Source organism: Hakea prostrata, chromosome 11 (assembly GCF_041222555.1).
Source record: "Hakea prostrata isolate BN-2017 chromosome 11, UWA_Hpros_2, whole genome shotgun sequence".
In the NCBI taxonomy this organism is placed as follows: Eukaryota; Viridiplantae; Streptophyta; class Magnoliopsida; order Proteales; family Proteaceae; genus Hakea; species Hakea prostrata.
The window spans coordinates 22,298,387-22,323,307 of NC_142610.1; the positions used below are offsets into that span (position 1 = coordinate 22,298,387).

At 38.4% G+C, this 24,921-nt stretch overlaps 2 protein-coding genes and 2 pseudogenes across 3 annotated transcripts; 2 read left to right on the top strand and 2 right to left on the bottom strand.

Annotated features, from left to right (window-relative positions):
• Positions 1–4,256: 4,256 nt before the first annotated feature.
• LOC149000915 (pentatricopeptide repeat-containing protein At5g04780, mitochondrial pseudogene) lies at positions 4,257–5,639 on the bottom strand (annotated as a pseudogene).
• Positions 5,640–6,236: 597 nt separating this feature from the next.
• Positions 6,237–11,325, top strand: LOC149000916 (mediator of RNA polymerase II transcription subunit 21-like). Of its 2 annotated transcripts, XM_089140575.1 has the most exons (5): positions 6,237–6,328; positions 8,155–8,364; positions 9,562–9,639; positions 9,729–9,780; positions 10,259–11,325. In XM_089140575.1, exons 2-5 carry the CDS (start codon positions 8,155–8,157, stop codon positions 10,336–10,338), a joined length of 420 nt encoding a protein of 139 aa, XP_088996701.1. In that variant the 5' UTR covers positions 6,237–6,328; the 3' UTR covers positions 10,339–11,325. The 2 variants fall into 2 exon arrangements, with proteins under 2 accessions (XP_088996701.1, XP_088996703.1); XM_089140577.1 differs by lacking the exon at positions 6,237–6,328 and having other exon boundaries at positions 7,407–8,364; positions 10,262–11,325.
• Positions 11,326–11,344: 19 nt separating this feature from the next.
• On the bottom strand, positions 11,345–12,735 carry LOC149000917 (protein SLOW GREEN 1, chloroplastic pseudogene; annotated as a pseudogene).
• Positions 12,736–18,804: 6,069 nt separating this feature from the next.
• Positions 18,805–21,709, top strand: LOC149000918 (phenylalanine ammonia-lyase-like). The gene is made up of 3 exons (XM_089140579.1): positions 18,805–20,024; positions 20,141–20,677; positions 21,037–21,709. Exons 1-3 carry the CDS (start codon positions 18,936–18,938, stop codon positions 21,568–21,570), a joined length of 2,160 nt encoding a protein of 719 aa, XP_088996705.1. The 5' UTR covers positions 18,805–18,935; the 3' UTR covers positions 21,571–21,709.
• Positions 21,710–24,921: the final 3,212 nt, after the last annotated feature.

The window sequence follows — 24,921 nt, forward strand, 5'->3', positions numbered from 1 at the left end:
TTTAGGGGAAAAGAAGTGCCTAGTCATTGACCAGATTCAATCTCTGAAGTGGAAACTTATATTGAGTGAAACCATATTAATAAATGTTCAGAGAAATGATCAGATTCAAGAGAAAATAGAGTTAGGAGTTCAGGTTTTCAGTTTTATATCAATTTGATCACTGGATATCAGATATGAAGTAAATAAAAATGTTAGAAAATTAGCTTAGAAAAGGGGAATTGCAAGGGATAAGATGAATATCAACTACACAAATAAAGGTAATTAGTATGACTTGAACATGGTTGGGTTGAGCCTAGCTCTTTAAAACCTTGACTTCAACCCTGAAAGCTAGCCTAGCTTTCACAGTTTTGATTAATGATCTGCAAATCTGAAGGAGATGCCTCTATTAGTGCATCCTTATTTCAATGTCTGCATATTCCTTGAGTAATAGTGATTTTTTCTTGTTTCAAATGGGTTTCAATTACCCTCACCCATTAATCACAAAAAAGATATCAATTTGTCTATATCTTAATTAGAAATCTACGCATAAGAAAACTATTAATTGGGATGTAGTTCCTTATCTAACTACGCACCTTCATGTATATATCTCTAGCTTCCTCCTATAAAATGATATAGGATGCACTAGTATACGTTACATACCCTAGAGTCCAAATCCTTTACTCGTTAGAGTAGAGGTTTGTGCTTCCTTTACAACTCTGCATCACATATTACAAAGGACCCACTTGGGGATCACATGAGGGATCCACGTCTCATTTATTCTATCAGCATTTAAAAGTAGATCTCACTGCTATTATATGGTGGAAAAGTATGAGAGCACACACATTCCCCGGCCCAAACTGAAATGCCAATGATTGAAATTTTTTGCAGATGTTACTGGGAGCCTAGAGTCCAAATCTTCTCCATCCAGGCGAGCTGTCCGCCCATTCTCCTACTCTCACAATGGGTTTGACACAAGCCTGCCAATGGTATACGAGGAGGCTCATGTGTCAAGGTGGAAGGATGAAAAGACTCACAGATGGGTGGAGAGGATTTATACACTCAATTACTGGTGGGTTGGTGAGTAATACAAAAAAATTCTTGATTGCCCTTTGACCTGGCTGCCTTAGATTTAGATCTTCCATTGCCAACCCTTAATACCTAATCTGTCCCACCAAACAAACCATCTTGTGATTCCTCATTGTGAGGTGAAGATTAACTGAAAAAGTGAAAGAGTTAAGTGGAAAGAGGTTGTTATAAGGTATTCTCACATGCAAGGCAAGGCAAGGCAAACCTTCAAAATTTTACCACCAATTAGTCAAAGCTCTTCTAACTCCTGAGAAGGAGCAGCAGATTCACACAACTCCCACGAGAGTCTCTCCCACTTACTAACTGATTAGCTGTCCCTGCACTGATTCCAACTGATCAGTTTTGTTTCTTTTCTCTCCCCCAGGAAATTCCACTGTATTTATATATTTGTCTCTAGTTCTCATCTGATCTCATCTCTCAAGAAGTTTATCAGAACATCTCACAATCTTGTTTCCAACTCCTTTCTCAGGGTTCTTATCTGTAACTGGGTCTTCTCCAAGCTCTTCTAGTTGATCTCCGGTGAGTGATCTCCCTGCTAGCTTTGTCAAGTTTGTAGTCTTTCGCAGATTCACCTCTATTTCGTTGTCTGTTCGACCTTGAACTTACCTAAACATAATGAGTTATAGCTAATAAGAAACCCTAGTATCTGTCTAGTCAAAGGTTTTACTCCTCCTCAGAACTTACAGGAGAGATGTGACTTGGTTTTAGATAGGTTTACAACATATATTAGATGAGTATTTAGATAGGGATTGAGTAAATCTCCCTTGATTTCTCCTTAAACAATCCTTAATTGGTCACCATTTGTGGTTGAGGTTATTTTCAGGCTTCCTAGGGTTTTTATGTGTGGACAGACACTCACACAGAGAGAGAGGGGATCATATAGGATTTGGCACTGGAAACAAATGTTATTCTGCTAAAAAAAAAATTCTACATTGATTTGGAAATCTGTATTTATATATATCATCACGAAATTTAGAGTTCTAAGTATCCGATATTAGAGTTCAAGGTCGATCAAATCACGAATTTGAGGCATAAGTGAAGACTACATATTTGACAAAGTATTGCATGAAGATCACACCATTGCCGGCATACTCCATAATAAGAGTGAAACTTAATTTTTATCTGTATGAATATGCTCATTCTCTATTAATTCTTACAACCTTAATATTTTGTATTTAAACTGGTTTACATTCTTGCAATCCTTACTAGCAATCAATGAAATAGAATCATTCAGTACCTAATGGGTTCATAAATATCATTTTGAGTTTTTATATATTAAAAATACTTTCTTAGATTCCATTTGATTGACTACCAGTAAGGATTGCAGGGACATTTTTGTTTGATGTTGTGACTTTTATTTCTTAGCTAGGTATTTAAGAAATTTAAATTTTCTTTATTATTTACATTGAGACCCATAGAATGACTGTGAATATTCATAGTACATAACATAATGTCATTAGGTCACATTATGGCCTTATGGGTTGTGGTCCAACTGGGGTTAAAATGGGGTATATGGCATCAAATAAATTGTCAGGCCATTCAATATTTTTTTTCAAAAAAAGAAATATTTCTTTCTACTATCTTCTCTAAAATTTCTCACTCAAAAGAAGAAGAAAATTTTCTTTAAAATTCTCTTAACATTATTAGTAGGTGGTCTCATTACTCACTTAATCTGTGAATTTCCCCCTCCTTTTTATGATAATCTGTGGTGCTAGGATTTATGTTCTCCTAATATTACATTGGTAACACAACACTTCTGTCTAGCCTCTGACATGAGACCTTTATCAGAGACTTAACTCTCATGGAACCCATAATGGCAAATAATATTTCCACTAATAAATTTTGTTGACCTTCTCAATGTGGTATCACTGGATTTCAAACAATTTAGTGAAATAGTTTTAGGGTGACTGAAATATATTTATGGCCATTAAGTGGTCGATGGCCAGCTTGTCCACTGATGTTTATGCCCCAAGTTTCAATGGTCAAGGAGAATTGATAATATTTGATTATGAGTTCTTGTACTTTGACTTCGAAGATGAATTCGGATTGATATATACTAATGAACGATTTGAATTATCCAATGTGTGAGATCTACGATGGAAACAAAAAGCTTGGAGCCTATAATTGATCTCAATTTTGGATGAGGTGCGGAAGTACATAATTACTTGACCAACAAGTCAACCAGATTACTCGATTTAAATTTTATAAATATGTAGCCTATGTTCTCTTATATGGTCATTGTAAGATTTGAATTTTTGTCATAGGGTTTCAATTAAAAGTTTTGTAATGTTATTTTGGCAATTGAGTGAAGCACCTCCACTGTAATTTTGTAATTTTCTTCTTACCTAATAAAAATTATTCTTATTCGTCTGTTGACATAGTACACCACAGTGTGAACTATATAAAATATCTATGTTTGTTTTTGTTTCTCATTGTAGTTCCTTGGTGTTTGCTCTAACCGTATGTAATAAGCCAATAAGGTTGGTAGTGGATAAGTTTCGATTTGAGTCTAATAAGTCTCAGTATCACTTGTTGATTATGTATTGAATGAGTTATAGAATTCAACCACATATAATGTTCAAATCTAAGGATACTCATTGGATTTATCTTAATCATTGAATACACGAGAGGACTCCACCAAGAAAAAGATCCAAAGTTGGAAGCCTATCTATGAGCTATGATTACTATAAAAAAACATCCTTTTTTACTTATTAGAGAGGAGGACCCAAAATAATAATAATCACAATAGTTTTCTAGCTAAATCACTTGATGCATGGGTGGGTGTGCTTCTAGCACAATGGGACGTAACCTCTTGTTAGAGGCCTAAAGTCTTAGTAAGTCCTATAATAAATTTCACGGTCAAGGTGTTCTGATCAGCTCTACCAAAGCACTGCCTTCAACTTTGCCACAATTATGGTAAACTCAATCAAATTAATATTCTGTCGAAAGTAAATTAGTGACATAAGAGCACTAGGCAACAGTAGCTTCCAATCTGTTTGTGGGGATAGAATATGAGCTTTGCCCGGTTTGGTAATGGCTTTGGTCAAGGTATAACCACATATCTACATGAAGTTCTTGTCAAGAAAAACAAATGCTAAGACTGAAAAATCATCAGCTGCTCATGAAACTCAATTCAAGTATGTTGTAACCCTATGGCTTTTCCAAGTACATTTTCGTATCCAAACATGTATTTATATTAGTAAACAGTCAAGTTCCCTTACATCAAACATCTCCAATGATAGAAGATGAAGCATAGAATAAATAAGATGGTTTTCTGGGTGCAAGTTATCAGCCACTCCAAAAACACTCACATCCTTTCCAATCTCAATCCAACTATAACCACTCTCTTTCCTCAAACCCTTCTCCTTCATGAGTGATCTTATTCGCCTCATCTCCTCCCATCTACCATTAGCAGCATACATGTTAGCCAAAACAATATGATTAGAAGCTGACTTAGGCTCCAATATGAAGAGCTCCTCTGCACATTTCAGCCCCAACTCTAATTCTCTGTTAGCCTTGCATCCATTCAGAAGTGCACCCAATGTGCTAGCACTAGGCTTAAAAGGCATTTGTCTCATAAATTCCTCAGCCTCATGTACAAGGCCAGCTCGTGCAAGAAGGTCAACCATGCATGCATAATGCTCTTCCTTAGCTTCGAGCCCATATTCAGTTCCCATTGACTGGAAATGCCATCTACCCTCTTCAACAAGGCCTGCTCGGCTACATGCTGACAAGACTGCAACAAAGGTGATTGAATTTGGTTCCACACCCGCCTCTTTCATTCTATCAAACATTTCTAATGCCTCAGTTGCTTTCCCATGTTGTGCATATCCAGCTATAATTGATGTCCAAGTAATGACATTTTTTAGACTCATTGAATTGAGTGTTTTTTGAGCATCAAACAAGCACCCACATCTTGAATACATTGCCACCAGAGAATTTCCTGCAAAAATCTGGAATTCATATCCCAACTTCACAATACAAGCATGAACTAGTTTCCCAAACTCAAGCGCTGGAATGTTTGCACATGCAGCTAGAATGCTTGAGATAGAATGTGCATCAGGTAGGACTCCCACATGGATTTGTTGCTTAAATAATCTGAGTGATTCCTCTCCTTCATCAATATGAACATATCCACTGATAATTGAAGTCCATGAGACAACATTAGTTTCAGCCATTGCATTGAATACCTTACGCGCCCATGAGATATAACCAAGCTTCACATACATATCTAATAGTGCACTGGAAACAACTACATGAGATTCAAACCCAGTTTTTAGAACCAGACAATGGAATTGCTCTCCTTGCTTTATGTCTTCCAACTCTCCACAGACTTTTGCAGCAATTGAAAATGTTTGATGACTGAACTCCATGCCTTGTTCATTCATTATTGAAAATAATTTCCAGGCTTCACCACTCCAACCATTTCGTGAGTAACCAGAAAGCAACGAATTCCACGATACCGAATCTTTAATAGGAATTTCATCAAACGCCTGTGCTGCTTCACTCAACTTCCCACACTTAGAATAAAAATCAATAAGAACATTTCCAACAATCACATCAGATGGAGGCATCTTCTTCAGTACTTGAGTATGGATTTGTTTGCCTTCAGCCCATTTTGACAAATTTCCACAAGCGTTCAAACATGAAATTAGAGAAGACCGATTGGGATCGCACCCTTCTTGATTCATCAAACGAAAAAAATGAAGAGCTTCTTCAGGTTTATTGTTCTGCGAACAAAAAGCAATTGCCGGAGACCAAGAGCAAGCATCCCTTTTAGGAATTTGATCAAACACACTAAATGCAATACTGGGTTCCCCACATTTGAAATAAGCCTCGACTGTAAGATTGGCAAGATGGGTATCAGAAAATAAAGAGGCGATTAAGATTTGAGCGTGAGTTTGCTGGATTTGTCTTAAAGATTTCGCTTTGATGCAACTTAGAAGTTCAGATGCGTAATTGATCATGGCTCTTGCATTGATCGAACCGAAATGAGAGACCAAAAGCCGCCGTTTTAACCAATTCTCAATAACCAGTTTAGCTTTATCCGAAAACAATAAACCGGTTTAACTTTACCCCATACTGCAAACCAGAACTGGTCTAACCGTGGTCCAAAACAAGGGTTAATTAAGACTCAAACAGTCGAACGTGAGAAGTCAGAAGAAGCTTCGAGAAATCAAGACTGAAAGACGAGTGAAAAAGGCTGAAGCTGTCGCCGGAGAAGGAGAGGAAGCTTTCAGCTTTCGCAGCATCTTTAGCATAGGTATGTTTCTGCAACTCTTCAAGGTTTTTTTTTTTGTGTTTCTCACCTGTTGATGAATGATAAGTTACAATGGTTTGATATAGTCTAACTTCCTCAATTCTTAGTAATAAGTCTCTAATAAAGTGTAGCTCTTTCCACCTAATTCTTAGTCTCACTTTCTCATTTCTATTAAAAGAAAACACAAATTGTAATTTGGGTATTAGGTAGAATGAAATGGAAGCATTTCAAGGATTTCGGGGATTTCTTGCTCATCTTTTCTTGGATTTAGAGCTCCCTGTAGTGGTTTCTTTAGGGTATTGCAACTAGTAGTGTGGATAAAAGTGATAGAATCTTTTGTGATGGTGCTGATATTGTGGACTCCAGAAAAATACAAAGAAGGTTAAGTACGATGTCTGTGGAAGCTAGCTGTTGGCTTTCATGGTTGGTGAATTTTGTTTTCAGGATGTCAGAGCAGTTGTATAGTGTCTATTGTTTCCTTGCTGTTCTGTGTCTGCATAACAAATCCATTTTAACTTTCAGCGAGATTCTCAAACATCCTTATAGATATAGTTTGTGAGAATCCATAACAAGGATACTCATTCTTTGTAGAAAGTTTATTACTCTTATATGTTAAATGCCATGGTTGGTTTTCTTGTTGCTGCATTTTTATTCATGGGTTGCCATAGGCTTTTCAAATCATTTGTTTGCTTCAAATCAATGCAATTGTCCTTAGGGATTGATGAGTTTTCACTTTTAGCAACTCAACGTTTTGATGTTAAGGCTGGGTTTTCTCCCCTTCTAACTTCTTAAACTGAGTCAAGATATTTGTTCGTTGGATACATAATTTTTTATAAATTTTTGTTGGCTTTACCTTATTCCATTGAATACATTGTGTTCTCATTCAAAATTATACTTTTTCCTTTTCACCTAGATAGTCGATGACCACATCTCCAGACACCCCCTCTTCACACACCCCCCCCCCCCCCCAAAAAAAAAAAAAAAAATCCCCCTTCTCCCTACAGACACTCCTAGACACAAAAAGGAACATGTTTCCATTTTTTTAATATAGGTATGTGTATTTGTTGTTGTACCCAGCTCCTTCCATGATCTTCGAGTGGGAGCTTTGTTGAGTTCATTTTAGTAATAAGCTTCTTTCTTAATTGAATAAGGAATTGCCTTGAAGATTTTAGCTCAAAATAGATATACAACAGAAAGGAAAATAATTTTTTGAGAAATTGTAGGCAACTTGGGCATTATTATGGCATGTGGCAGGTAGGCAAGTCCCACCCATCCCTGCTCGTGTGTCAGTTTGGGGCCAAGTGCTCTTCCACGTGTTCAGGTGGAGAAAATTGGCTAAAAGCCACAAATCATCATCAGATGATTCCAGACCATCAAAAATCTTGTGAAAATTTTTGTAGAGCTGAAAATCCAATTGAGTTAGAACGTAAAAGTTGGGTCCTAACAAATAGTCTCCTTCTCCTGTCAGTGGTTTGGGTTGCCCTACCTGATATTCCATATGGCTGATAATGAGGGCTGAGGTAACTCAGCCAAGCTGCTTCCTTTTTTGCCAAGAAAATATTTTAATTGATGTGTCGAGAAGAAAAGGTAGACGGAAATTTTGTTCCCTTTTCCTTCTTTTATTTATTATTTTTTTGTTGTGTGTGTATGTGTGTCTCTGTGTGTGTAATATCCATAGAGCTACAATGTTGAGTTTCCTTTAGACACTTCTAGTCTTCTACTTAAAGTATACACTTTTCGTTTCTCCTTCAGATATGAAACTATAGATGGATATTTAATCTTTGAATTGATCAGAATAATTCATTTGGAATTTCAAATCCAATTGCAAGATGGACATCATATCTCAGCTACAGGATCAAGTCAATACAATTGCCTCTCTTGCTTTTAATTCCTTTGGGACACTGCAAAGAGATGCCCCTCCAGTCCGTCTTTCACCAAATTATCCAGAACCACCTGCTGCCAATCCCTCAGACGACACTGTGAATATTCCAGAGCAAACCAAGCTCATGAGTGCTGCCCTAGTTAAGGCCGCTAAGCAGGTGAATAATTTATCTGAAGCTAAGGAGAAATGTTGACATTGGAAATTAGTGACATTATAGTTATCTATTGCAGAATGGAAACTAAAGGAATGGTTGTTGTGCTATTGCAATCATCAAGCTCTGGGTTCAAAACATGGAAATAGCCTCTCCATGAAACAGGGTTTAGGCTGTTTACATTTGCCCTTACCAGAGCCTGCAGTAATTGGAAGTCTTGTGCACTGGGGTGCTCTTTATGAAAGAGATTATTTTTCTCCTTTGTTTTGTTGTTTTTAAATTTTTTTATTTTTAATTATGGGGTGGGGGGGAAGGAGATGTTAATCATGAACTCGTTGTGCTTTCTTCCAGCTGCTTGAAAAATGCATCACAAATTCATCGTCTGTCAGATTTTGTGGGACAGCTTGATGTTCCACCTTCTTCCCAACCCCCCCCCCCCCCCCAACATGAAAAGAAAAAAGAAGAAGAAGAAGAACAAGAAGAAAAAGATGCTGGCAAGAAGAGATTTGAAGGTTAAGATACTATTCTACTATGTCAGTTTGTGATTTTTCTAGACGAGGGAACCTTCACACCTGATGTCAATTGACCTTTCATTAGATACTAACGTTCAGGGTTTAGTTAAGCTTCTTTGCTTCTGATTTTGCTAGAAATGTTTCCTTTTATCATCTTGAAAGACTGAAGTTGGATTTGTATTTGATTGCATTGAATCTTATTGATATTCATCCAGATGAATTTTGAACAACTGGAATATTTTTAAATTTTAAAATGAAATTTCTCTTTTGAAATGATAATGTTGCTTATCCTTTAAATTTTGTCATAAAGCTATATTTACCATGTACTTCCAATTTGGCTAGTCACATTAATCTTCTCACAGTAATGAAATTTACCACATCTGAAAATATGAAAGATTTTCCTGACAAGAGGACAAACATCTATCTCTTGACCCTAAAGTTCTCTTAGCAGTGTTTACCATTAGGGCAATAGTGTAATCAAGCCCTATTCTTTGATTGTGGTACAGAGTCTATTGAACCATCTCATTTATCTGGATAATCACCAATCTTTGACTATTTATTAGGGAAGGTTACACACCATCAGCAATACTAAAAATGTATTCTAATTCCCTATGCAGGGTTTGTACATCTTTATTGTGATACTGATTTTTGCAATAATTTACTAAGGTAATGATTAGTTCTTTTGTTTCAGTTTGATCAATTGGTTAATGCACTTCCAGTGTCAGAGGGAGATGAAGAAGCACAGCTGAAACGGATTGCAGAGCTTGAGGTATGTATAGAGGCGCCAAGGTATTATTCTGTTTGCAATGATACTATGTCCCTGGTTTTAATTCTTTTTTTATTTAATTTATTTTCTAGGCTGAAAATGAAGCAGTGGGACAGGAGCTCCAAAGGCAACTGGAGGCAGCAGGTGAATTTTATCTCTTCTTGGAGGATTCACTTAATTATTTTCATCCCAAATGATCATTTTTAAATAAACTCGAACTGGCTGTCATCTTTTATACTACTACGAATGTATTGTAATGTTCCCTGATAAGAATTTCTTTTATGCTCAATTCTCAATTGATGTGGACCATGAGTGTGATGGACAGTAATCACTGACTTAATGTGCACTCTCTGCTAGCAATATTAGCATTTGCCTCCATCTGAGATGTGATAGGAAATCATCTCAATGAGTTCTGATTGATACCCAAGTTGAGAAATCAGCTATTTCTTTGAGGAAATTCATAATATATGTGTTCTTTTGAACTATTCCATGTATTGTGGTAGCAAAGGGTAGAGTAGAGTATCCACTTGCACCCAGTACCACCCTTTAGGTTCCATATATGCTTCTCTTCATCAAAATAGGAGATCAATAACGTAACTTTTATGTTTGGTGGTGTTCATAGCAGAGCAAGAGTTGAAGCAGGTTCAGGAATTATTTAATCAAGCTGTTGACAACTGCGTGAACTTGAAGAAACCTGATTGATGAATTATCAGGACCTACTGTTTGAACTAATTGGGTTCATATCTGTAAAATTTAACTTCAGTATAATCCTTTCTCATCCATCTTGTTTTGATCTCTTGATTTATGTCATCAAGTTAATTGCCAAACATGGAACTCAAATCTACAGCCACAGGAGTTGATAGATTATTGTTTCTTGTATGATCTATGAGGTTGACTAACCCTTTTTGCTTTTCTCTGAGGCTACTCTTTTCCCTTATTTCTGCTACCATCTGAAGATAGTGACTCTTTCAGATTAGTCTATCTTGTAGTGATTTTCGTTTTATGTTGTTTTGCGAACCACAGAAATCAAATTATCAGTAAATGCTGGAAGAATATCTAACAAAAATACAAATGCACCAATAGAACAATGCATGCATGTGAGTCCAATATTTTTTCGAAGGGAAGTTGCAACTCATCTACTGCATAGATCCCAAGAAGGGTTCCAACCACAGCTTAAAATTTTTAATGCAAATATCAAGTGCTAGTTGCAGAGTATTGTAACGTGTGCTAGACTTAAGGAACTTGTCCACCCCATCTGGGAAATTTTTCTATTTCCGGGTGGAGACCCACATGAGATTTACTGGTATTCCACTTGAACTGGTTATTTAGGATGTACTCCACATATCAGCTTATTTTCTTGGGTGTCAGTTTGCCCAAGTACCTGGGGAATGCAATAGTGTTGCGGCCATGTCTATTGCTCTGAAGACATATTCTCAAACTCTTTAATGGATCTCTGTTTATCCAAAAATCAGAAACACAAAAGAAAAGAAAAAATTTGTTGTTGGGTTTAAGATTTTAAGTCTGCACTTTTAATGGTTAGTTAAGTCATTAAGAGAAAATCTTACAGTAACCAAGATGGAGATCAAGAGCAGAAGCATATGTTTCAGGTTGAGACTAAAGAATCATACAAGGGAACAGGAGATTGGAAGATAGAATTCTGGTTTTACTTGCCGTTTCTTATATCTTGGAACCAGTGAAGAACAGAAGGAGAACCACAAAGGGGGTCTAAAATGAAAGCCTGCTTACAGTACAAAGTCTGTTGATTTACATGGAGAAACCGAACTGAGATTTGAACAGAACTACATTGAAATTATTTTTTGGGGTGTAGAAACTACATTGAAAGTTTGAGAACCCAAAAGGAAAAAAGACTGGGAAAAGCTTTTAAGCGAATTTTTTCAGAGATATACAAGGAAATCTCAATCATACATAATTATTTAATATCCCTCAAAAGTCTTAACAGGAAAATAGAATACCCTGAATTTCATGTCTCTGAATCTGCCACAAGGAGCTTCCTGATTGTTAATGGGATCCGCAGGTACTCTTCCACCTCGAACTGCTTCTGCGAAAGCTCATAGTACTTCACAAACTGTTCTCTTGCCTCTGTTTTTCTATCAAGAAGACTGAAAATCAAACCTTGACAGAAGCAAGGCCTGAAATCTTTTGGGTCTTCCATTGCCAATTGTTGGCAAATCTTCAGAGCCTCATCAACATTCATCTGAAGAAACTGAATCTGAGCCATAATTAACCTTGCATCGCGTGATTGCTCACTCTTCTGCTCCTCCACGGCATGGGTCGATGCTTCTTCCAATCGTTTCAGCGCAGCTTCCCCTTCTCCACAGTTGTCCATGAGCAAAGCGTTCTCGAACAAGGCTTCGAAGCTTGAAGGTTCTGTCGTCAAAATCTCTTCATAAACCTTCCGAGCTTGATCTTTCTCCCCCATCGCACTCATCAAACTCGCCATTAACAACTTCCATTCCACCTCCGAGGGTTGAGCCTCAGCCAATAGCTTCAATACCTTTAAAGCTTCCTCGTTTTCTCCGTCATCGAGCTTCGTTTGCAAGATAGCTTTTAAGGCATCAACATAATCAGAATCAGATTCATCGATTTCTTCCTCTTCAAACACCTCTTTCTTCTCCGTCAATGTCTCCGGAGCATCTGCTCTGGCAGGAAATCCAGAGAATCTCCCGAATGTCAAAGCGGCGACTGTGGTGGCCAGGATAACAGTTTTAGCAGCGTTCTTCATCTTCTGGATTAGAAGAGTCTGCTCGGTTACAGGGTTGACACTTGATGAAGCCCTCATTGCAAAACTTCTAATCTTGAGTAGAGAAATTGGTTTTAGGATGGATAAGCTGAGATTCGAAGGAGGGCATTGTTGGGAAGTTGAAAACAGAGGGAAAGGAAGAGAATGGGATTTTCCGCCATGGGCAAGAGAAGCTCTGGTTAGAGAAATATCCATAGCCAATAGTTGGGCAAAGTTTGAGAAGTTTGACTGTTGCAGGTTTAGGTGGAGAAGAGGGGGAAGCCTCTGGTTTGGTAAGCAGTTAAGCGCTAAGCATTTTGTTTTGCTTTTGAAGTGCCTTGTAAAAGACTAAAAGAGAAGGAATTTCTGTGAAATGACCAAAGTATTTCAGTTTGTTTAGTAACTTTGCTTGTATACTTTTAAGTATTTTTCATACATGAGGGCAAGGAGTACATGACTTAACAGGCAAGAATAAGATCTCGCTTTTTCGCATGGTGGATTTTTTTTTTCTTTCGTTTTTTGTTTTATATTTTAGATTGTTAGAATTACAGACTGGATTTCATATGATATGTGTGACTTAGAAGTGAATCAGAGTCATTTTCTTGTCAAAGCCAGAAGGAGGGAGACAGTTCTTAAAAAAAAAAGAGAAGAGAAAGAGGGGGTAAAACTTGAATGTTTTGTATTTTATGCGTGACACCTGCTGCCGGTGGTTGAGATCAAAATCTTGACCGTTTGGCAACATAATACTACGCATTTGAAGTTAAATCTCAGAGCATTAGTTCATGTTATATGGGTAAGAATGCAACATTTTCGCAAGGTGTATTCTGACAAAATGTAATCCTCTATTCACACGGGAGGAAAATTTTCAACTCACAATAGTTTGATTTTATTATATGTGAGTTCTTCAGATATTGTGTAGCAAATTAAAGTATGGTGTCGTCTCTTATAAAAAAGGTTCTTAGTACATTGTATAATAAATTTATTACAGCATATTTGACTTGAATACTAATTATTTTGGTAAACAGAAATGAAAAATGTAGTTTTAAAAATCCAATGTTGAAGACGAAATTACTCCATCCCTGTGGAAGTATCCTACTTTTATAATAAGGGAGAGAGATGAGCAAACTGAACATATGTACCGGATAAAATATGATTACTTAGACCAAAGCCACCATCACAAGGTGATAAGTCAATAATCATGCTATCATGATCATATAGCATGATTATTACATGAGTAGAACTTGATCATCTAAGTTGAAAAATCAAATGGGGGATTCAGAACCATCGTAAAGTCCACTATAAATTACCCAAAAACCATAGTCCACCCAACCATAATCTGTGTGTGTGTGCATCAAAAGTTGAAAGTTTTGTCTCTTTGAAATTCATTTTCATACTTCAAAGCTTGTTTTCCACATGCGTTGGACCAAGCAAAGGTGTGCCCATATTCCCACCCCAAAGCATTCACTTCTGGCTTAACAGAAAGAAGAACTTCAGAAGTGTATTGCTAGAGTTATTCATTAGCAATTTCTTCATATGAAGAAAACTGACATAAGTCCAAGATAGAAATATATATGTAAACTCTGGTGTTCAGTTCTTAGAGGAGTTCAATGTGTATTTGATTAACCTGCTAAAAGACGTTAATGGCAAATCAAAAGAACCAGAACCGTTATTCATTGATGAGAATGGAGATGAAAAGCACAAGAATATAGTTTGAGACAGAAAAAATGTCCACACAAAGAAGCTGGAGATCAAAAGATGGAGTTCTTGTATTACGTATCCACTTTAGACTCCTACAATATTGTAGGATTTCAATTGTTTAACTTGGAGAACCAGTAGTGCCACAGAGCCTTTTATAGTGGTTTACTTTCTTTTTCCTCCCTCTTAAGTTCTAACTATGAATGAAGTTCCCAAGACTTGACAGCATTTCCTTGAGAATTTTGGAACTAAAAGAAACAACAAATTTTTTAGGGACGAGAGAATACCAAGAAATCACAATCTGCAAAACAGAAACCCAATTTTAATTCGCTGCATATGCTCTGTTTGCTGATGGAGTCTGCAGCTGCAAAAGCTCACGACACTTCACATAATATTCTTTTGCCTCGTTGTGTCTACCAAGAAAATTGCAGATCACACCTAGGCAGAAGTAAGGCCCGAAATCTTTTGGATCTTCCTTTGCCAGTTCTTGGTAACTCTTCAAAGCCGCATCAACATTCTTTTCAAGAAACTGAATCTGAGCGGTGACTAACCTGAATTCTCGCGCTTCTATACTCTGCAGCTCGTTTGCAGCACCTGTTAATCCTTCTCGGAGTCGTTTCAGCACAGTTTCTGCTCCACCGCATTGATCCAACAGTAAAGAATTCTGTAACAAGGTTTCAAAATTAAGAGGGAATATCCTCAAAATCTCTTCATAAGCCATTCGAGCTTTATCATGCTCTCTCAGGTCAGTCAGCAAAGTCGCCATGAAGAACTTGCGTGGCAAATTTTCCGACGGATCAGCCTCAGACAATAGTTCCAACATCTTGAAAGCATCTGTGTTTGGTCCACTGCTGTTGAGATTTCTTGCAAAGAAAGATTTCAAGCGATCAATAAAATCAGAATGAGGTTCATTGGTCTGCTTCTCCTTCTTCAATGTCGCCGGAGTTTCTCTGACAAGCGATACAGGGAATCTCCGGAATGTCAGAACGGCCATTGGTTTCGTTCTTGCAAAGGTAGAGGGATCAATCGAATCAGAATGGAATAGGTTGGATTCATCCTCTTCAGAAACCTGCTTCTCCTCCGTCAATGTCACCGGAGTCTCTTCTGTACCAGGCAATCCAGGGAATCTCAAAAATGCGATAGCGGTCACTGTGCTGATCAAGATAACGGTCTTAGCAGCAATCTTGATCTTCCGGATCAGAGGAATTTCCTCGTTTACACGATTGGCAGTCGATGAAACCCTTATTGAAAGATCGCGAACGTTAGATCGAGAAGAAGGTGGCTTCAGGATGGATAAGCTGAGGTTCGAAGGAGAACATTGTTGGAAAGGTGCAAACGAAGGGAATGCAGGGACGAAGGGAAGGGAATTAGCTATTCCGCCATGAGAAAGAGACACTCGAAGTAGAGAGCTCTCCATTGTTGAGGTTCTTGGATAGGGTTAGAGAAGTTTGAGAGTTGCAGATTCAGATGGAGACGAAGAAGTGGGATTTTCAGTTAGTTTTGAGTTCGTTACCAATTGAGGTATTTAAGCGCACTGGTTTGTCGCAGTAGTGTCCGTAAAACAGAAGTTCGAGAGGGTTCCTGTGAAATGACAGAATTATTGCGTTTTGTTCGCAGTTTGCTGAGATGGACAAGGGTAATTTTGGAAGCGAAATCCCATTCTTTCGCATTGAGGCACACGAGGATTGGTTATTCCCATCCAATGGGTATAAAAATTTTCTATAAAAATGGAATTTAATGGATTTTCTTTTAATGGGTAGTTTTATTATATTTTTTTTGATAATCATGGATAGATTTATATTAGGGGAGGGGAACAATTACATATACCACATGATCATTGAATCCATGATCTATACCATCGGATTGTTGATCATTGTAACATTTCTAAAAGGTACGGATAATTACAGAATGAGCAATTCTTGGATGGTATGAGACGCTTTTTATACGTGACATCTCCAGTTTATGCAGTGATGTAGGAGCTATGCTTTAAATTAAAATGTTTTTCCTTTGATCAAGAGTGATGGATACACAAAACCTTCGGAAAATCCTTAGATTTATGCGGATGTTCTTTAATGACCCTTACATTGGCACACGAGTTAGGTTATATTTTCAACAAAATTAATGTTATTGGATAGACAATTTTCACTCACCAAATTGTTTCTGAGGTATGGGTATTTTGGTTGATTTCTTGTTTCACCTGTTTTTCTATAGATACATTTTCACCTACTCAAGAGTATTGTAAAATCAATTATAGATTTAATTTGTATTTCTTCTTTATCTGTAAAGTGGAACCTAGTCTTCAGGGGAACTATATAGAGTCTTGTCTTACACTTCTGTTAATTCTATTATTTTCATGTTTTTTGTGTTATTTTGAATAATGTAGGGTTGGTAGAGTGGTAACCGTATTTCTCAGTGGAGAGGTCATGGGTTCGACCATTGCGAACGACAAACCTCCCTTTGAAGATGTAATCAAGGTATGTGCAAGTTAGCCTGGATGAACATCAGACATAAAAATAAAATAAAATAAATAAATAAAAATTCAAGGATAAATGGAAAGGGGCGGGGGAAGAGATAATCAAGTATTAATTCATGTAGAATACTTTTACTAGGATGAATCAACGTGTTAATTCTGAAAAGCAGATTCTTGTGGAATTATACATAGACCTTTTTTTAAGGTACTATTACCGGGTCTAAGGGGTTTTGTTAAGAGCAGTTCTTAATGCAGATCTCTACGTCCGGACTGGGCATCCATTTGTGCATCCAGCTATTGGTTGCCCTGCTCATGATACTTGGCAACCAACCCGAGTATCACAGAGAGGACATCCAACGGTTGAACACATGTACAGATGCTTTGCCTAAATACAGACGATTTTTTGATGTCGCAACTAAAGAATAACTCTAATCAACTCTAGAAGGTCTGGACATTTAGTATACTTGTTATATCTCAAAAAAAAAATTGGTAAAAAATGGGCTTGACATGAGGCATACATGCATCTAACCACAGTAGTATGCACGTAAATAATGTCCCCTTGGATGTAAATATATACATGCACTAGTGAGAGTAGTTATATTTTAGTCCAGAACCTATACTACCCTCGTAGTTTTGTTATATCTCATTTATATGGTTATATATGTGTCTCCATGTAAGAAGAATGGAAGACGGGAAATCATGATTGTCTTTTAAGATATATCTAATAAGTAATCCATGAGAATCAGGTGCTAAACCATAATAGCCAGTTCTAAAGTCTCAATGTCTGCATCATTGCCTAGAAGGCCAACGATTTTGGGGACAATAGTATAAGAGACAGTAATGGTGAAAATTTTCTCTCATGACAGGAGGAAAGAGCAGAGAAAACAAAGGAGAAATTGTAGGAGAATATCAGTAGTAGTAGAGTTTTTTTTTTTTTTTTTCTTTTCCCTTTCTGTTTCTAATATGAGTTTTAATTATAATAGTTGGATAACCGATCTATTGTCACATATCACAATCCTAATGATTAATTGTAACAAATTGTAGAGCTACAAATGATGTGAATCGGAGGACAATATTGTCGGTCTCAATGAGGAATTTGCGGTTCTGGTTAGACTCACAAGCAAAATCGATGATTTTGGACAAAAAGGAAGGAATTCATAGTAGCGTATCGGTAGTGATTACCTTGGTAGTGATATGTGGTGTTGATCAAGGCTCAAGATTGGTCATGAGAGGAAGAAGGATGTAAGGGAATTTCACAAAATCTGGATGAACCAGTGGAACGTGTGGTTCGGGATGACGTCATTGCAGTATTTTTGGTCGTTACTGTTATCAAGCCACTGAAGATGGAAGAGGAGAACAAAGTACGTTGGTTTTTCATATAATCCATTCCGTTAGGTTCTATCATCTAGGTACATATATGACCATATGAGATGCAGGGGACACAATCTAAAGTATAAATTCTCCATCCATCAGCGTAGAGATATGTACTCCCCTCACATCGTTCTATTACATGTTGAAATGGGACTTACATCTAAGTTCTAACAAAAATAAGTTAGAAATGAAACCCTAAAGTGCTCCACAATCTGATGGTAGAGGTGTTTAGGGAATCTATTCACCCACCATTGGTCTGAAGCTCACGCCGGATTTGTTAAATAAGAAATGTCGTCTTCCTAGTTCCTACCATTACAATCCTATGGATAACATTCACTCTCGTCGTAGACAAACTCTAAACAAAACGATAGCCACATTGACAACAAGTCTTTTATTGTTAGGTTTAAAGACACATGTGAATTAGATAGAAATCCAACCTTCCAAACGGTCCTTTACATCACATTGCCAGCCGTCGGGTGAAACAAAGACCGAAACCAGAAGATGAAGCGAGCGATTAATATGGATTGGCACGTGCCAGAGCGGAGTAGGTGAAACAAGTGGATGATTGAATAGAAGGGCGGTTGAAATCCACACCAATGGCTTCCACAACCACCACTCTCTCACGTGGGAACACCCTAACTCACCACCTTACCTATCTTTCATTCTCTAATCTCCTCCTCTACTCCCCCCCTCTTTTCCAAACCAAAACAAACCAAACCAAACCTCAGTCACCTCCTTTTCTTCCTTCTCTGTTATGAACTCCTAACAACGACCAGATCACGAGGGAAGGTGGAACCAACCACCCTGATTCAACCACGTCATCCTTTCTCTCCTTCCGTTCTTCGTTTCTCGCTTCTCTCTCTCTCTCTCTCTCTCTCTCTCTATATTAAACCCTTCAGATCCTCTCTCTCCCTCACTCTCCCTCAACCACGTCTATTAGAGAAGCCTCGCCCACTCTTCCGGGCATCTCTTCTCCTTCTTCCCCCACGACCTTCACTTTCATATCTTACCGTACGTGCCAAAATGGTTGCAGGTGCAGAACTACCTATCCAGAATGGTGGTAACGGCCACGTCAAACTTGCTTGCGGCACCTACGATGAAGATCCCTTGAACTGGGGGAAGGCAGCCAAGAAACTCCAAGGCTCACATTACGAAGAAGTGAAGCAAATGGTTCACCGATTCGCGAATGCTGACTCGGTGGTTCTCAAAGGTCAGAACCTCCAAGTGGCGGACGTCGTCGCCGTGGCTCGTCGTCAATCGGAGCTGACTGTCCGACTCGACTCCGATTCCGCCAGGTCACGTGTCGATGAGAGTTCCGACTGGGTTATGGCTCAGTCTTGTAAAGGAACCGACACGTACGGTGTTACGACGGGGTTCGGTGCGACTTCTCATCGCCGTACTAACCAAGGGGTCGACCTGCAGAGAGAACTGATCCGGTTCTTGAATGCTGGTGTTATTGCCGGTGACGGAAACGAACTTCCTGGTGAAATCGCACGTGCTGCCATGCTCGTGCGAACCAACACTCTTCTGCAAGGCTTCTCCGGCATCAGATGGGACATACTCAGCACCATCACAGACCTTGTCAACTCTGGTCTTACACCGCTTCTTCCCTTACGTGGCACCATCACAGCCTCTGGTGATCTGGTTCCACTATCTTACATTGCCGGTTTAATCACCGGTCGACCCAACTCTCGCGTGCGTACGCCTACAGGTGAATTGATATCAGGGTCGGAGGCGCTATCTCGGGTCGGGGTGGATAAACCGTATGAATTGCAACCCAAAGAAGGGCTTGCCATAGTGAATGGGACTTCAGTCGGAGCGGCACTCGGGTCGATCGCATGTTTCGATGCGAATGTGCTGGTTGTTGCAGCAGAGATCACGTCGGCTATGTTCTGTGAAGTAATGAAGGGGAAACCGGAATTTACGGATCCGTTGACCCATCGGTTGAAGCACCACCCGGGACAGATGGAAGCGGCGGCGGTGATGGAATACGTACTTGCAGGTAGTGAGTTGATTAAACAATCCACGAAGCTTCATGAGTTCAACCCGTTACAGAAACCGAAACAAGACCGCTACGCTCTTCGTACATCTCCACAGTGGTTGGGACCTCAGGTATGTGATTTACTTTCATTCAATTCAACTTTATCTCTAAGACTCTAACGATGTCTGCCCGTGCCCATTACCTGTAATGGTTTTCCTGACAGAACCTCTCTCATTTATGATTGCAGATAGAAGTGATAAGAGTGTCAACCCACATGATCCAACGCGAGATTAACTCAGTGAATGACAACCCAGTAATCGATGTTGCTCGCGACAAAGCTCTCCACGGCGGCAACTTCCAAGGAACCCCGATTGGTGTCTCCATGGACAACCTCAGAATCGCAGTGGCAGCAATAGGAAAACTGATGTTCGCACAATTCTCTGAACTCGTCAATGATTACTACAATGGAGGATTGCCTTCAAATCTGAGCGGTGGACCAAACCCAAGCCTCGACTATGGCTTTAAGGGTGCAGAGATAGCCATGGCTTCTTATACTTCTGAGTTGCAATATCTTGCCAACCCAGTTACAACCCATGTACAGAGTGCCGAGCAACACAATCAAGATGTCAACTCGCTGGGTTTGATCTCAGCTCGCAAATCGGCCGAGTCACTTCACATTCTTAAGCTCATGACTGCAACATATTTTGCCGCGTTGTGCCAAGCCATTGATTTACGCCATCTGGAGGAGAATCTAACTCACACCGTTAAGGCAGTTGTCGGACAGGTACGTCGACTAAATTGGATTGGGAGGACGTAAATTTCTGTCCTCCCACGAAAATTAGATTAAATTAGTAATGAACATGCTCAAGACGGCAATATGGGCTTTTATTACAGTTTATAAAGCCCAATAATTAATGGGCCCACATAGCAGTTCATACCCATTTCCATTAACTGCTGAATGACAACCAGATTCCGTTGGGTCGTCGTCCTTATCCCTACAGGTTGGTTCTGGTTGACATTCTGGACCATGATTTGAGGAACCGATACAGAATTGGTCGGACCATAAACCGGAACCCGCTTTGGACCTGCTAGCGTTGTCATTTGTCAGTTTGGTTTGGTAGTAAATGAATCAATGCCGTGCAGGTAGCGAAGAAGACGTTGAGTACTGGACCAAAAGGTGAACCGCTCCCGGGCAGGTTCGCAGAGAAGGATCTGCTCCAGGTGGTGGAGAGCGAACCGGTCTTTTCTTACGCAGATGATCCATGCAGACCCGATTACCCGCTCATGCAAAAACTCCGGAGCGTATTGGTTGAACACTCGCTGGAGGGCTCAGATGATGTGGCAGAAGTTGACGTGTCACCTAAGGCGAGCGTGTTTGGTCGGATAAAGCTTTTCGAGAGCGAGCTGAAGGAGCAGTTGGGCCCACAACTCAAGATCGCACGTGCGAAATACGAAAATGGAACTGCACCAATTCCGAACCGGATAATGGAATGCCGGTCTTACCCGGTTTATAAATTCATAAGGTCAGTGCTTGGGACTGAACTGTTAAGCGGAACTAGGAAGGTATCCCCTGGAGAGCAGATCGAAGCCGTCCATGCAGCAATTTGTGATGGGAGGCTAGTGGGACCCTTGATGGAGTGCTTGGATGGGTGGAATCAGAGGCCAGGATCAATTTGATTAGTTTACGTGGTTGCCTTTTCTTTTCCTTTATTTTTAAAAATTTGTTTACCTTTTTTTGTTGTCCTTGAACTTTTTCACTCCTCTCATGGATTGGAGGGAGAAGCGATGCTAATAAATCATAGGTGTAAGAAATGAATAGGTTGTTTTTTTGGTAAATAAGAAATGAATAGTTTATGAAATCGAAAATGTATGGTTCAAAGGGATTAAAATGCTTTTTTGTCCTTGTACCAAAATTTGATTTTTTATCTACATAGATAGAGGATTGATCTTATAAACTATCACTACACATTTAGGAGAGAGATTCACTTTGAGCACTAATAAAGTAAATCAAAAGTGAGTTTCCTTTTAAATATGTGAGAGGGGCGTGAGAAAAGTATAGTCTTCACGCTAGTAGGTCCATGCAATTCTAAAAACCAACCTTTTCTAGCCCTGTCTAGGCTCGAGGCCAGTCAATTCGAGATGGGTGATCTTTTCGACGCTGCCACTAGAAGATAGAATATAGCATCTAAGTGGATCAAATTAAGTGAGCAACATTGAGTGAATGAAGTTAGTGAGGAAGTCTTACGACTCAATTTGAATCCTTCAGTAAGCCAAGCTAAACCTTGAGTGAGACTGAGTGAAACCCTATTCAAAATAGCAAACCATCAAAGGAAGCTAACCATTGGGATCTGTGAGTCACCTCTAAAACCACAAGTTCAGTTAGATAAGAACACCATCCTGATATTGGGGGTTTTATTTCGGGTGTCAATTTGCAACCCAAGCCATTAAAACTGGACTGAACTGGCTCGTTATAGCCCAAAATAAATCTTAATGGGTTGTGTTTTGGCTGAGAGGGGCAAAGCTCGAACGATTTGAGCTGGTTTGAGCCAGCTTGTGTGCTACCCGTTAGTTCTACTAAAATATAGCTTTGGAGAGGTTTTAGACTTTTAGTGAACTAGTTCTACTAAATCCATAAGTTCTTTTTTATTTTATTTAGAGATCTTAGATTTTTAGTAAGATATAGTTTTAGAGATGCAATTTTATATTCAATAGTATCCATATTTATGAAACATCCATATGTTCAATTTTGAGCTTCAATTCTCTAATATATTGAAGTTTAACTTACACTCAGTGCCATACAAATATCTTTTGCTTCAAATGCTCTCTATTTTTTGCTTAAAATCTTTTATTGAGAGTAAATAACAATATTTTACAAATGGACTATAATGGTTTGATAACGGGTTGGTAATAGTCTCAAAACCGCCCCAACCATAAACCAAACCATTAGCACAAACTGTTAGCCAACCCAAACTGAAACCTAACTAAAACCATTATTTTGCAAATGGACTATTTTTTTTGGGCTTGGTGTTTTTCAGCTTAAAACCAAAACTGCCCCAAACCACATTGTTGACACCCCTACTTTTATTTGAGCATTGATTGGTGGGTCAAATGGAAAGGGTAGTTGAGTGAGAATAAACGGATCAACCGAATTTGCATTCATCGTGATCCCCGATCCGGCTTACCGACCACAAAAACCGGGGGGATAATGCATCGGATCGGATAATATCCGGGAGTAAAGTATTTAACATTTTTTTTTAAAATAGTGATAACCGGATTGATACGTAATCAAAAAGAACATAAAAAGAAACGAAACACAAACGACGGCGTTCGACGAAAGCGGGGATGCCTAAATTTGCCGGATCGGATTCGGCGGATTGCTATTCGGATTCGGATTGGGTGATCGATCCGGTCCGATTTGCCTAGTTGAGTGTCTACCATTTATGAGGATTTTTGTAGTTTGCCTCACCTGTCTAGTCATCATACAATCCAGCATATCTGTCTCAAGCGATTGGTCTAATTATAAGCTCGACCAGAGCACCGACTCAGGGCTGAAGCCCGTGTAGTTCATTTTTGATGTAACAAAAAGTGTAGAAGAGGAAATCGCATCACATGAGGCTTCTTCGGTTTGACATACAGAAAGAATTCATAGCCTAGCTTCTTTGGTTTTGAAATATATACTTTTTAATAAATATTAAATTAATATTTACTAGGGGTTCTAAGGTAATGTATCTATTTCTTCTTTCTTGTGTTTTCTTTTGCATTTTTAGAATACAAACAACCCAAAACATGCATATGTATTATGGTCTGTTTATTATATTTATTTTTTTCATTCTGTGGAACATCACTGTCCATTTTGTCACCCAAAAAAAAATGCTTTTTGGAAGAAAACAATGGGCATTATTGTTTTTTTAATATCAAAACATAATCTCTTATTTTAAAAATCCTAAAAACTCAAAATTTCTTCTTTGTTTTATTTTTTATTTTTTAGAAAAATTTTTCCCTATATATGACTATAAATAATTGTAACATCAGCTAGAGAAACAATGACTAACTAACAAGAAAAACTATTGCTTGCCATTTTTAGCCTATATGTCCAATGGTACGCACTAAAATAGCTGAATCCAACTGCTTTATTTTACTTGAATTGGAAACTGTGCCAACTAGTCAACCAGTCAACTTTCTTTCTCCGCATCCTTTGGTCCCAAATTGAACTTCAAACTTGGCCGTTACAGGACAGCAAATCCAAACATCAAATGCTTGGTTCGAATTGAACCTTAGATGGTTTAATTGTTTGACAATAAATGATGAGTTATAGAGAGATTAGGCACACAACTCAAATCTTGACCGAATTCACGTTGGGCTTAAACCAATCGCCCTAAGCAAATCCCATCATTTGAGGGATGCTGGAGACAACAACGATGAGGTAGAGGGGGCCAATATTATATTTGCAATCCAATTGGATTGGATAGAGGTAATATTATATTCGGATGGATTCAGATAATATTCTATCAATTTTTAGACGGACTCAGTTAGATTCGAATGATAATCGAATACTTATTTTCTTAAATAAATTCTTATAAATGAATATATATTAAATAAAAGTTTTCAATTTAAGAATTAGTTACTTTAGTAGTTATCTTAATAGAAAATTGAAAAAGAAAAAAATAGTCACATATTGCAAGTGAAAAAATTATAAAAGTAAAAAAAATAAATAAAATTAAATAAATAAGTTAATTGGATAATTTAATCAGAGATATAATAATCAGTAAAAAAATGCATACTATATCCGCATCCTATTCATATTATTATGAATTCAAATACTGCTAAACAAATGCGGATGCAATTTTAGGTGCGGATTTCAATTATCTCATTTACACCCCTAGATACAGCTTCCAACAATCAGTCTAATAGAGTATTTTGGTAAATCTTGACAAGGGCTGTGGAAAACTTTTGTCGACAAGATTGGTTCTGGAATTGTTTTAAGAGCTCTATCTGGTGTACGTGGTTTGACAGATCAGGTAAATAACA